Source organism: Oncorhynchus tshawytscha, linkage group LG29 (genome assembly GCF_018296145.1).
Source record: "Oncorhynchus tshawytscha isolate Ot180627B linkage group LG29, Otsh_v2.0, whole genome shotgun sequence".
NCBI lineage: Eukaryota > Metazoa > Chordata > Actinopteri > Salmoniformes > Salmonidae > Oncorhynchus > Oncorhynchus tshawytscha.
Window position 1 is genome coordinate 19,685,011 of NC_056457.1, and position 15,108 is coordinate 19,700,118.

General features: G+C 41.6%; 1 protein-coding gene across 3 annotated transcripts in view; it reads right to left on the reverse strand.

Moving 5' to 3' along the window:
• Window positions 1–14,754, reverse strand: part of lama1 (laminin, alpha 1) — a 67,569-nt gene extending 52,815 nt beyond the window's left edge. For all 3 annotated transcript variants that reach the window (XR_006080314.1, XM_042308863.1, XM_042308864.1), the window contains exons 1-3: window positions 14,540–14,754; window positions 4,994–5,164; window positions 4,676–4,788 (exon numbers count right to left, since the gene is read on the reverse strand). Coding sequence is in view for 2 of the 3 variants with exons in the window: in XM_042308863.1 (XP_042164797.1) it covers window positions 4,676–4,788; window positions 4,994–5,164; window positions 14,540–14,603 (348 nt within the window). In the remaining variant the exon portion in view is untranslated. The remainder of the gene's footprint in view (window positions 1–4,675; window positions 4,789–4,993; window positions 5,165–14,539) is intronic.
• Window positions 14,755–15,108: the final 354 nt, after the last annotated feature.

Sequence of the window (15,108 nt, forward strand, 5' to 3'; positions counted from 1 at the left end):
AAACAGATTTCAGTAAACTATCCCAATATCTGATTTGATATCTGATTTGATATCTGATTTGATATCTGATTTGATATCTGTGTCAGAAATTGGGATAGTTTACTGAAATTGTGATCTGAGTGCCACATTTCAGCAATATGTTTTGATGTGGCTAGTTACTGTGACTGCTAGAATACAGTGTTAGTCATTACTAGCTGCTAAGCGCAAAGTTGTTCCCACTGTGTCTCTTTAGCCACCCAGTCATTACCACTAAATCCCATTCCGCCCAGTAGGACCCAAAGCCCTGTGTAATGGCGTGCCTCGGCTAATCTGCCTAGTCACTGTGACTGGCTGGCGGACTTTGATGTGAGCTAGCAAGACCTGGCTGCAAGTAGCCGCGGGAAACAGCAGAGGATTATTTTTGTAATTAGCTGCCATTTTGGATCAGGTGGTGGGGGGGGGGTTGGCGGGGGTTGTCTCAAAGGATAAGTGAAACAGTCTGATCAGTGTGTTAGAAAAATGAATCGTGGGGTAATCAAAGGGTAAACTGTGACCTACCGAGACCATATGAAAACACATATACTTACTAACACTTTTCCAATTGGAGAAACATTAAGTAATAGAAATGTGCTTCCCAACCGGTAGCCGGACTAGCCTCTGTGCCAGTTTGGCCGACGGGAGAGAGGATGGAAAGATAACAAGGGGGGAGAAGACAGTCATGGGGACCCAGCCAGTGGGAACGAGCAGAACCAGGCTGCAGGGGAGAGACAGGAGGATTACCCATCAGCCCCTAAGCCGTCAAAGGGGCCCAGATCACCAGTTGAGCTTCGCCCTTGGCGGGGCCGGGGCTGTGGGGCTCAGAAAGCGAAGCTAAGTCCCCTCACTGGAGGGAGAAGCCTAAACCAAAAGTAAAGAAATATGGCCACCACTGACACTGAGCAGAGCTATGTCCTTCTTGCTACTAATCACCAACATGCTATAAAATGCTATACCTAATCCCTGGCTTGTTACAATACAGACCAAACTGTCTGTGTGTGACAATATGTTAGACACAAAGTTAGACAAAGTTGATTTTGAATATGTAAAATTGTCAGGTAAATTACATGAGTATTTAATAAATATTCAGACAGAAACAGGATGTCCTTTGGCTCCCCTCTTTTTTGTGTCTCTGACACTGAATAGAAACCAGCAGAATACTGAAAAGCAGTAAATTCTCAGGCCTGATCAAGACCAACTTCCAGCAGTTTTAACATTTAAAATATGCTGTGGTGGCGGTAAAGTAGGAATCCAGACAATAGCAGTGGAAGTCATGGCTGTGGGTTCCGACCACATAAAAGAGGCTGGCGTTTGGCCACAGGCCTAGAGGGTGGAGATGAGTAAGTCTTTTGTGTTGGTGGGAGATGGGAGATGGGAGATGGGGGAAGGGCGATGGGGGCCGGAGAGCCCCGTACACGACAGGACATGCACTCAGAGAGGCCCAGCCACACACCGGACAGGTCAGTGTGGATATCAGCCAGTATGAGCCAGTGTAGGAAACCAGCCACAGCCAAGGCTCTTTCACCAGAAACACGTATTGTAAGTTTTAAATCATATTACAGGGAGGCATTCTTTTGAGGTTGGGGTTGGGGTCAATTCCATATTGGAAAATAATTGGAAATTGGCCATTGGCTTCAATGATCCCCCCCAATTCAGGATTTGTTCAATTCCCATTTGAATGTGAATTTGAACTGAATTAACCTATCCCCATCAAGTGTTATGGATGGTCCCTTCTCACCAATCACAACCCATCGACATACTACCTTCCCACATTGTTTACATGAAGTGTATCTAAAACAAGTAAGTTAATGTGTTGACATAGCGACGGGCCTTGCAGGTTATATTTTGTCAGAGGGTCATTACGATGGCTATTGTGGTGGACGGTGGCGGCATTGTCGCCGTAAAATGACAATGTGGGCCAACACAGCTGGGCAGTGGGAACGGGGGCTGTTTGGACAGCAGCGTCTGCATTTGCCCCTCTCCCTCTCTCTCCTGGGGGCCCACAGGATGAGAGCTCCAAATGGTTTCCCCTCTGTTTGTTTGACTGGTGCCTGTTAATTGGATAAAGAGCTTGGTTGTGTGTGTGTGAGTGTGAGTGTGAGTGTGTGTGTGTGTGTGTGTGTGTGTGTGTCGTGTGTGTGTGTGTGTGTGTGTGTGTGTGTGTGTGTGTGTGTGTGTGTGTGTGTGTGTGTGTGTGTGTGTGTGTGTGTGTGTGTGTGTGTGTGTGTGTGTGTGTGTGTGTGTGTGTGTGTGCGTGTGCGTGCGTGCATGTGCTTGTATGTGATGTGCTGGAATGGCATCCACAGGCAGATTAGCCCATCTAAATCCTGACACTTTGACACTGTTTCCTGTCAGGTTTGGACTCCTGTGGATACTGGTCAATACAAGTACTGTCTGCCAGGCACCACACTGAGGGTTTTAATCAAGATGGATGCCACTGTTACCGAACCAAAAACACATGTCTTCATCAAATAAGTGAAAATACAGACATTTCACTTAACATAGAACATATGTGCAACATACTATAGCTTATATAAGAATATATTTACATCATGGCACTGTAAACTTCATTTAAACCCTCTTTTGAACAGAGAATTTAATAAAGGAAGATATAGCCTAGATATAATGCTATTATTTCTTAGGGCATCAGTTATGAGAATCAGTGTTCTCCCACGTGAATACTTCGGTATAGCGATATAGCAGTTAGTTGGAGACAAAGTATCTCAGCTCCTCAGAGGAGGGGGCTAGCTAGGCTAAATCTTGAGGTTTTTAGAGATATAATGAATCAGTCAAACAAAGCTCCCATTGACAAGCTAATATTTTCCATGTAGATGTTTATCTTTGCTCAGGTTTTGAGAAGTCTGAGTCATTTTCAGTTGGTTTACCAGTTGGGGTATTATGCTCTTTTTGACGTCTGCTATTTATAATGTCGATTTATTGTCATGACACGCTTGGTTTTGCTTTTATTAAACTTAATACAAATGTTTGTTTGATCTAGTGTGATAATATTCAATTATTGTCGTATGATAATGTAACATCATGAGTTATTTGGCCTATACTGTGTATTCAGCACCAGATACATTTCCATCACTCACTACTACCATATCTCAGTGTCTTGACAACTCTCTTTGGTAGCAACGATAGAACATACTGTATAATTACATTACCATATCAAAGTTATCACACGTCAAGAATCACACTGGGAATGTTAATGAAACATCGACCTGTAATCCCAACTTCTCTCAGCCTTTGATTTTCCCTGTTTCTGCATGTGTCTTCACAATTTTTCCCCGATAACTCTCGAGGGGAAGGAAATGGAATCTTCTGCGGTTGCAAATGAAATGTGGAGATAAGTGTATGTTTACGTCGGAGTAGTCCCAAACGCTCATTTTGAATCTAACACGCTAGATTAAAGTGACTGGCTCCGAGCTGTATTCTCATCACCACTGGCAAAAATGAAAAACAAATATTGATGGGTGGACCTGTGTATTCCATTTTCATCTCCTCCATTGCTAAGCAGTGGATAAACATCACATCTCAAATGTTAAGCCTGTTGAGGTAGCCTATAGTGGTGGGGGAAAAAATCGATACAGTTACATATCGGGATACTATTTTTGACGATATTTCTGTATTATTTCTTGCGCTACCCGGCTGTACCTGCACCAAAACTCCAGTCTTTTCCCTTCATATCGTGTTCTCCATCTTCTTTTTAAATAGGGAGACCATTTCAGCACTTATATTTACACCAGCACTTATATTCACATAACTGATCAAAACTCATTTCCTCATGGCTCTCTTTTGTCCCTCCGCAGGGAACATATGGTGAGCAATATGTGATAATATTATATCGTCAGGTCCCTGGCAATTCCCAGCCCTCGTATCAAAATTGAGGCTAAATCTAGATGGAGCATGACGTGTAATCTAGGCAGACAGAGCGTTGAAAGGTTGGTGAATGGCTACACACACGCACACTTTGAAGATTGTATTTTCACATGAAAGCAATTACTGGGATGTCTACATCCAAATTAGTTCCACATGTGAATTCCCAAGGTCAATATACGTTGCTGGAATTCCCAAGAGGAAGTGGGGAGGGTCCACATCTTAGCATTATATAGTGTGCACCTCTGAAACAGGTTGGTTAAAAGACAGCACCATCACAGCCGACTACTATGGTGTGTGTGTGTGGTGGCTCGATGAAAGAGGGTCTTGTTTCGAGTGCCTGTTGAAACAGGATTTTTTTAAGTAGCTGGCTCAGCTCAGTCCTGTCCACCCCCCCCCCTTTGGGAGAGAGAGAGAGAGAGAATGTGAGAAAAAGAGGCATTAAAAAAAAGAGGCCATCCAGACATAGCCCCCTCCCCCCAACATGTGTTTATTAACACCACCCACGTTTTATTAGTCGTATGTATAGGATACACATGGTAAACACACCGTCCAATGACATGCTTACGTGCAGGTTCCTTCTCGACAACGCAACCACAATAAGAAATAATACAAGATAAGGATACGAACATAAAGTAAATGGCTCAGTAGAATGGAATACATATTTTAGCCTAAGTATAATACCGGAAGGCACAATTTAGAGTGTGTGTGTTCTCACCATGTAGCTAAAGAAAGAGGTGCAGTGTAAAAGCAGCAACATAGCAGTCCTCAGAATTCCTACCTGTCGTAAATCCAGAGTGATGGTCACCAAGTGGAACTGGCGGCCATTTTTTATGCTTGGGCTCTGCCACCACCCATTGGTGCCGTCAATAGCATTGGTGATTGGATGTTGCTCTGCATAATATCAAGAGAATAGCAAGAACATAAATACCACAAATCCACACCTGGAGCACTGTACTTCAGACAGATGATTCAACGACAGTGAGACTGTGGAAAGTCAAACTGTCTGGAGCACTTGCCAGCAGGCATAAGAGTAAAACCCCAGACTCTCCTCCCCAGCCCTCCCCTATGCATACTTAGTGGCTCTCGACTCCCATACCTTTGGGGTTTTGACTCTGGGCATTACAGGTTCGACACTGGGAGTTGCGGATGCGTCGTCCTGGTACGTGTTCCACCAGCTTACAGTACATCTCTGGCTCAGGCTCTCCACAGGTGGCATTGGTGGTGATCTCTGCATTACTGGCCAGGTTGAGGATGGCAGGGAAGAGACCTGGCAGAGATAGAGATGGGGTTTCAGACCATGACATGCATCTATCTGCACACAGAGACAGGGTATGACAGAGTACATGGTCTGTCTATTCACATAAGCATGTACACACTAGAAAACACTCCTTCATACTTACACATGATTTAATTTATTTTAGTAGACAGTCTTATCCAGAGCCACTTAGATAAGCACACACACGCACCTTCACATTACCCCCCCAAAAAGAGGAGTTGTATCTCTCCCTTCCAACCCCTCCCTATTTCCCACCCCCAATCTACACCCATCCTCATGATTTCTCCTCTGTGTATCTGCAAGGCATGTCTTTGAGGAGCACCCCCCCCTTCCAAACACACCCCCATCCCCCATCCCCCACTCTCCACCCACATGTTTACATGGACCATTGATGGGTAAAATGGTCAGGTCGAGGAAATTGACAAAGGCTGGAGTCTATTGATGGGTGGTGTGGGCAGCTGTGGGCTGCTGTTATAATTACCCCACTGCCCTCTGGGCTTCAAGGCCTTTGTCCCAAAGCATCTCTCCATCTCTGTCTCCTAACAGAGACTTCAGGAGGCTTACGCTAACAGATGAAATTCTACACTGAATAAAAATGAAAAAAGAAATGTTTTTGACGGTGTGCTTATAAGATGCTTGTCATTTTATAATTTGTTAACCTTTGGTATAAAAATTAAAGGCCTGCTGGTCATGATTTATAAATGGTTTATACATGTGTTTACTAATGCTAATAAATATATTAACAAATTATGCTTACACTGTTTATTAATAGTTAATAAACTAGATGTTTCTGAGCAGATCCTCAAAGAAGTCAAATCAAGTGTCACATCAAACAAAATTTCAACTTAGGGCCACCAAAAAGATAGAGATGGCTCTGACTGCATCTGTGGTTATGGGTGTGGGTACGCAGACCCGCGAGCCACTGCAGCCCCTCATGATGAGTTTAGATTTTTTTGTGGCCCCCACCCCATCAAAGTCGCCATACCTGATCTAAAAGATGTGTAAGATTCTGAGGAGAACCTTGTTAGCTTGGCCTATAACTTAATCCTATTGAATTGAATGGCCCCAAAGCATTCCTGAGAACACTGACGAGAACACTGATGAGCACTTCAGAGGCTCAAGAGATAAGGAAGCTGGGGGATGAAGTCTTTAGCCTAATGACATAGCAGCAATGAGACATCTGACCAGACCGGTGGTAGCATGTCTTGGAGTCAGACCCACTTATCAGTAGTGACCATTGGGATCAATCCATTTTCAGCATATGAGCCAGTACCGTACGGTTCTGCAAGATAGTGTGAAACCGGTATAACTGACTGACAGACTGTCTGTTTGTCTGTCTGTTGGTCGCTCGGTGGCTGCTGATTTCTCATTGACAGAGAGGCTTGACCCCTGTGCTCTGTGGGCTGGAAAGGGGACACCCAGGGAGAACGGATTGGCAAGCAATTATCCAGTTCATGACTACTATTCATTAGGTTGTTATAATGCTTTTACCACAGCTTGCCTTAAAAAAATAACTTGATTTAATCTTAGAAACTATCCTGGGATAAGAAAGAAACCTCAACCATGTCCTCTGACCACCAAACTCACAATGTTTTCATAGTTTGGAAATCAACTATGTTTATTGATTTTAGTCATCCTCAAAGCCAAATCTTAAATCTCAATGGATTTGATCCTGTGAAAGTGAAACACAATATTTATTATTTTGGCTCATGGTAGACCCAATCCCAAGAGGGCTATTTAACAGTACCTAGCTTTGACATGGTCAAACCAGGTGCCGATAGCTGTGTGAAGGCAAGTGACACAGTGACAGCCCTGGTCAGCTGAATCAACACACCACATGGGTGGTATGTTATTGACACACAGCAACTGGTTGTGGACAGGGACAGTCCTGGCATTTCATCAATAAATCACCACCTAGTCATGATGTAACGGCACACTGCCTGTCCCTGCTAATCAGTGCTACTAAGCTGACTGACACATAGTCAGGCAATGCTGTCACACATAGATGTGGTAATTTGTGGTAATTTCAGGATTGTTAAGTCTATTAGCTGGGGCTCCTTTGTATTGGGGATGCTTTAGTCATCTGTCTGCGTAATCTTGGCTCCATAATGAACGTTGCCATATTGTGGAAAATAAAATCAAAGCCAAGCTAGCGTCCTTGTCCTACTTGTGTTTATTTTTCTATAATTATGGGCTTTAATCCTCTTTTGAACTGTTGATCACGTACTGGGTGTCTTATATCCTGCCTGGTTGGCCCTGTCCGGGGGTATCGTCGGATGGGGTCACAGTGTCTTCCGACCTCTCCTGTCTCAGCCTCCAGTATTTATGCTGCAATAGTTTGTGTCGGGGGGTTAGGGTCAGTCTGTTATATCTGGAGTATTTCTCCTGTCTTATCTGGTGTCTAGTGGGAATTTAAGTATTCTCCCTCTAATTCTCTCTCTCTCCCTCCCCTCCCGGAGGACCTGAGCCCTGGGAATTTGCCTCAGGACTTCCTGGCTTGATGACTACTTGCTGTCCCCAGTCCACCTGGTCATGCTGCTGCTCCAGTTTCAACTGTTCTGCCTGCGGCTATGGAACCTTGACCTGTACACCGGACGTGCTACCTGTCCCAGACCTTCTGTTTTCGACTCTCTCTCTCTACCACAGCTGCTGTCTCTAACTCTGAATGCTTGACTATGAAAATCCAACTGACATTTACTCCTGAGGTGCTGACATGTTGCACCCTCTACAACCACTGTGATTATTATTATTTGACCCTGCTGGTCATCTATGAAAATGTGAAAATCTTGGCCATGTTCTGATATAATCTCAACCCGGCACAGCCAGAAGAGGACTGGTCACCCCTCAGAGCCTGGTTCCACTCTAGGTTTCTTCCTAGGTTCCTGCCTTTCTAGGGAGTTTTTCCTAGCTACCGTGCTTGTACATCTGCATTGCTTGCTGTTTGCGGTTTTAGGCTGGGTTTCTGTATAGCACTTTGTGACATTGGCTGATGTAAAAAGGGCTTTATAAATACATTTGATTGGCTTTATAAATACATTTACAAAAAATATTAGCCTCTTAATCAGCTTATCTGACATAACATATGAGACAGCTTTGCTTGTTAAATTACAATTTTGGACTCTACTGCTTGATATCATGTGATGTAAACTAAAATTGGGCATACATTGGATCTGATTGGTCTGTTGGTTTGACCAATGTGCTCTCAACATCAGAGGTGTGAGGTTTGATCCCCACATTACTGACTGTGTTGCTTTGGATAAAAGCATCAGCCAAATAACCATTACATTTTTACAGTATATACATCATACATTGTCCTTTCCAGCACCAGTTCCAGCAACTATGGTGAGTGCATAACCAGGCCAGCGTGATACAGGTAGACTCGGCTCAGTAGAGTGAAAAGGACATCAGTCAGTCAGTGAGGCCTGGCCAATGTTTGGACAACAAAGTCCTGTGATTGACTGGCCTGGACCTGGGCAGCTCCCCAAAAGTCAGAGGTCATCATATCAGCCTTACACATAGACTTTGTAACTGTCCCATTGTGGCGTCAGTGAGAGCATGGGCTGTGCCATTGAGGCCATGTCCATCCTGAAGTAGTCCATTCACTTCTTCTACTACTTCTATGACGGTGCACACAGCCACCTAGAGTGGGTTGTTTGATCAGTTATAAAACCAAGGTTGGCGATATTTCCTGCAGTTATGGAATGTTTCCTCACTAGTATAATTCATTGGCTGATCCCTCCTGGTGACCTGGATGGAATTAGGAAGTCCCACCCAGTTAACTATTTCAACATGAAAGTCCTCAATGGCGCTGCTCATGCTAAAATTGACTTTTTGGCACTAGAGTCCTCTATCTATCTCTATAGCTTTACCCAGGATTACCAGGGGGCTAAACTGCGAACATCTTTGGAATGCCACTGTCACTGAACACAAAAGACTAACGTTTCAACAGCTCAATCACTGATAGATAGCATCTGGGTCAATAAGGTAAAAATGCTGGACATGGCTGAAGATGTTAGGCAATATACTTTGGTGGTATATTTGGAGGCTCCTGAATGGCGCAGCGGTCTAAGGCACTGCATCTCAACACTAGAGGAGTCACGACAGACACTGGTTCAATTCCAGACTGTACCACAAGCAGCCATGATTAGGAGTCCGATAGGGCGGCGCACAATTGGCCCAGCGTCGCCCGGGTTTGGCCAGAGTAGGCAGTCATTGTAAATAGAATTTGTCATTAACTGACTTGCCTAGTTAAATAAAGGTTAAAAAAAATACATTAAGAAATATATATACCGTATACCAGGGTTTTTGGAAAAAGACACAGGATGGTTTTTCAATACCGTCAAAACGAGTTCTTTGAAGTTTTTCAACAAATGTGAATATTTATAGCTACTTTTTAAGTTAATACCTGCTGTCAACTTGTGCAATATGTTAGAAGACAAAGCAGATTACGTTCTCCATTTCACTTGTCACATTATCTTCCATTATGAAGCTTATCGTAGTTCCCCAGAACAGTTGAGCAAGTCATGCTTTTATATAGCACAACGGGAGAAAGAGGGAGCTGGTGAGTCCAATGTTCACATGAGGTGATGAAGTTACACGTATGCAATTCATTACTAAACGGCTTTCTGCTGTGTTTGAAAGTCAAAGAGCTCTGGATTTGTTTTTTTCCCCTGTCCTTCCTACAATAAATGATTTATACTCCGTTCTTCTCCCCTCTGCTCCATGTACACATGCTGCTCTTCCTTTAGAGAAGCATCACAACTTTGTTCATATTATGTACAATTTCTCTCGTTCACATCCTCTTCTAAATGTCCACACTCACCAAAAATGATATTCGGTTAGCTACTAGTTAGGCTTGTATAACTTAATGAGATGAATTTGCCTATCTTTACAATTAGTTTATGGTTGTTTTTGCTCGTTAGCATTTAGCCAACATCATCTATGTGATTTTGCTATTAGTTTGTGCTGATTTTGTTAGCATTCTAGTAATAGAGGCAAAAATGAGCTTTTCTTGTGTTTCTAGCACCCCCTTGTGTGCTTTGCCAGTAATAACGTAAATCCCGGGATGAGAGAAGGACAGTATGACGATATAAAAATCTGGATACAGCCCAAGCCTATTAGCCAACTACCGTTTAGCAGTTCAGGTAGCATTACTCAGCGCTTAGCGGACTCGGGTTATGCAGAGAATGTTGTGTAAATAGGATGAGAGTGATTGTGAATTGATTGAACAGTAAAAGTAGTTTAACTGATCGATGCATTCTCTGTGTGGCACATATATTAGTAAAAGTGTCTATTTGAGGGTTTTTGGTTCATCTCCAGAGAGTTTGGTTGGAATGTTCTTGTTTGTACTATTTCGACTAACCCCCCCCCCACAGTCAATGGGATTCAGCTTATGCTAGCCTTCAAAAGCCCTTCAAAATAGCATTCAAAAGCCCTTCAGTTAGAATCAATGCTTGAAAGTTTGGAGAAAAAGGTTGGAGGATGGCACACAATCATACTAAGTACTTCAATAACCATTTGAAAACACCTTACTACATTGCCTTCCACCCCAGTCGGGTTAAAATGCTTGTCTGCATTACCAAATCTGCTTGTGACTTTGTTGAAAGTTTATAAGTCAAACTTTCCCTTTAATAATTAACCACAGGTCATGAACGTGATTCCTTTCTAGATCAGGAGAGGTTGGTGATGTTGATTTCCAACCCCCCGTGGCTTTTTCCACACTAATATCTAACCTTTTTATGAGCTACGACACACACACGCACACACACACACTCAGCTGAGGACACAATGTAAGCGTATCGTCTTATGAACCATTATCAAGGTGTATGTACTAATGTTATAACACCCAGTACCTCTGACACTAAACCAGGAGGTAGGCAACTGAGTGGATCCAACAAGTCACTCACTCCATTCCAGCTACTCAGAGCCACTCAAAGGTGAGAAGATAATCACAAAAACTCTCTTATCTTCAGCATCTCTCATTATTTGCAGTGCTTCCTCAAACCACCTTGAATCCTAATAGGCCCCTACTAAACGTAATCAGATGGGAGGGTGGACTGATAGCAACTAAAGAAGGTGACACAATCAGAACAATGGAGTTTCAACAATGTGGTTGACTGATAAGATATACAGTCGCAGTGTGACTCAGATGACTAATCTCTGTATTGGAGAGTAGAGGTGTAATAATAAATGTAGAGATACGGAGCAGCTTTGTAATATAAGATACATAGCTGCTGGTTGTAGCTTGAATCTTATTTGTACAAAGATAGATAGCAAGTAATTGATATCAAATCAAGTGGCATTTCAGAGGTATTTCAGGAAAAAAATAACCCAAGTACTGCTACAAAATGCTATTTCAGGAAAAAAATAACCCAAGTACTGCTACAAAATGCTATTTCAGGAAAAAAATAACCCAAGTACTGTTACAGAATGCTATTTCAGGAAAAAAATAACCCAAGTACTGTTACAAAATGCTATTTCAGGAAAAGAAAATAACCCAAGTACTGTTACAAAATGCTATTTCAGGAAAAAAATAAACCAAGTACTGTTACAAAATGGTATTTCAGGAAAGAAAATAACCCAAGTACTGTTACAAAATGGGAATAGAGGGGCCACACAAATAACATGTCTCAGAATTTAAGTCGGCATGTTCTTAAATGTGCCTAAAACAAAAAAGAACTTCAGTACGCCACTCTTGGTAATAACTTTTAATCGTATACATGCTTACAGTACTAATTCCCGGGTGCACTACAAATCCTCTAGCTATCATTTTTACAACTGTCCTCCTCCAACTTCCCCCCTTCAGTGTGATGGTAGACCTATAGCCAGAGGGCATCCTAAAGAGAGAGCTCTGTCATTACTATAGTGCCAACCCATCCACCACGCCCTACTGTGGTCCAGACACAGATACTATAGCTGGATCCAGACACACCTGGCTCTATATAATGATGAGTTCACTTTGGAGGTGTAAAAGTCACTGTCTTAAAATGAGGCTTTAGCTACAGTCAAAATCCCACAGTGGTGTGGTGCTATGAGTGTAAATCAATTCTTTCTCTCAGGTGCAGGGTAATAATTATGCAAAATGGACCCCCTGACACTGTTTTCTGCTACCAAAATGGTTGATCATTTCCCAGAGAGAACAGTGTTATGTAGCACAGCTCGACTCAAGGTATCATTCATTAGATCACACTGTAGCAAAAAAAAAGTGTTTTCTTATTGGACAAGTTCAGGTAGTCCATCCCTGTTTCAGTCCATTTTCTTCTATTTGGTGTATTAATGAATATGACCCATCTTGGTTCTGTTGACCTCTTCACTGGGTCTCTGTCTTTCACAGTGTTGCATAAAAATCGCAGGTGAGAAATCCTATTGGTATGGTAAAGCTGGTTTGGATTCCATTTGGGAACCCTTGCATATTATTGTACCAGAGTGTTAACACCACCTAATGTTATGAGCTCTAATGAGATTTCACTCTTCATGCTGGGAGCAAATGGGATTGACACCTTTGCTTTGAATTTGTTTGACGTGTTAAATACACATAATAGATATATTTGTTGCATTTGGAGATCCCCAACATGGTAAGGCCAACAAGTAGGTACAAGCTTCTCATATGGCTTTGGAGAAAGGAAATTCCACAGTTAATGGAATTACTCAAAGTTGTTCACTTTAAAATGTAGGCCAAGCAAAAACCACTGATTTCAAAGTGTAACAAACCATACAACTCTATGTCCAATTACAACATTGAACAATTTACACAGTAAATAATACAAATAAAACATTTACGTGAAAATCTGTGCAGATGCAAAGTTTGGTAAGAGAATAACTAGGGCTGAGAATAGCCAAGGACCCCACGATACGATATTTTCACGATACTTAGGTGAGAATACAATATGTATTGCGATTCTCACGATTCTTATGATTCTATATGTATTGCGATTCCATACTGTGATTTTATTGCGATTCAATGTTCCAAACATATTGCTCACCATATGTCTGCTGCAGAGGGACAGGAGAACCAGGAGCAAACACGTGTTGATCAGTCATGGAAATAAAAGGGCTGAAAACAAATTGGGTCCCTATTTAAAAAGAAGATGGAGAACAAGCTATGAAGGAAAATAATGCAGTTTTGGTGCATGTACAGCAAACTAGCGTTAAAATATATTATATTATACGAAATATATTAAATTATACGAAACGATATATCATAAAAAATGATATCCCGATATGTATACATTTTTTCCACCATCACCAAGAATAATGGTAAAACTTCCCTCAGTTTTATTCTGTTACTGAACTTTGTATCTGTACAGTTCCTCCTGTAAATAGGTTTTTGTCAAATGTTTGTGCAAGGAGTTAAATGGTTTCTTAAACTTTGAAGTCAATGGTTTTGGTTTGGTATACATTTAAAATTCTTATCATAATTCCTTTACCATGGAATTGCCCAGAATTCTTCTAAAAGCAAGCAATTACTCAAGTTCTCAAGTATTCATGCATATCAATTAAAAGTGTGTTTCTTATATGTGTTTACTAGAATGGCGAAAAGTTTAACAGTGCATCAAAATCTGATTTTGATTTCAAGTAACACAAAAATATACACACAAAAAAGACCAACCAAGAGGGCATGTAATGAAATCTGGTCTATTTGAACTCACAAAACTGCACCTCAAACATTTTCTACTGATGACATGATTGTTATTGCAATTAGAGGCATTGAATTCGGGCTTGAGGGCGACCCGAGCATGTTAGCATGACTATGCTTTGGAGAAAGAGGCGTCAGCCATTGTCATTCATTTCAATGACAATGGCCTGGAATTTCTGTCATGTGAACCTCTTGAGCAAAGACCGTTAGGAATGAAAGGAGAGTAGGTGAGAAAACTAATAATGTTAACGGTTTAACAAAGTAACTATCACGTAGATTGGCCAGTGATAGTAGTTTACTGGTGATGCAACATGTTGTATATTAAAATGGGTAGACGACTTTCTAATTACTTAGAAAGCTCCTATTTGTAAATTATAAACTTAATGGCTGAATTATTATGCCACAAGTGTCCAATTTCAACACCAACACCCCATGGTTAGGCCTATTACTTTTCACTCAATTTATGCAATACATATGATTTATTCTGGCAAATGTAAATAACAGTAAAATAGTCATTAGGCCTACTCCAAGTGTATTATAGCCATCAATAAAACAAAGTATAACGTTACTATTTCTAATCCTCCACTTATGCTTTGCATTAATTAAAGCGCATATTCATTACATTGCATAAATAATTACAAAATGCTTTGCCTCGGATGCACTGAGACCTCGTGCTGAATGAACATTCAGTCAAAATGCAGTCAAATGGAAAATTATTATTTCCAGCTCACCTCTTTGCTGGCAGTCCGCGGAGGATGCCCATAGCAGCACAATTGCACAGAAGAAGAGCTTCATCTTTCTCAACACATTTGGGTTGGGTTCTAATAAATATCTCCAATAATACGTTAGGAATATATTTTGTAATGTTTACAGGAAATTATAGACTAAAGTTGTTGTCTTTTTATCTCTCCTCTCATTCATTCAGCTAACTTTTGTCTCAACTTTTTTATTCTGTCCCGCTACAAAGTCGCTGGCTGGACCGCACCATTTGGTGAGGAGCAGAGGGGTGTGACCAAATTGCACAACTTTAAAAGAGTAGGCCTTTAACCTCTATACAAGCCGAAGGAAACACTGGGTCAACTACATAGAAGCAGGCTTTTAGTATACAGTACCAGGTGGTAGAATTCTGCAACCATGAACTACAGCCCATGTAAATATTGAAGCATGATAATGAAACTGGAATGGAAAGCATCATTGAGTCTCCATTATTTAGGGCATTCAATAACCACAATCAACTGTACAAAGTATATGTAATAAAGGCTTCTGTTTGTATCAAACATGTCTTCCAGATTAATTGCAT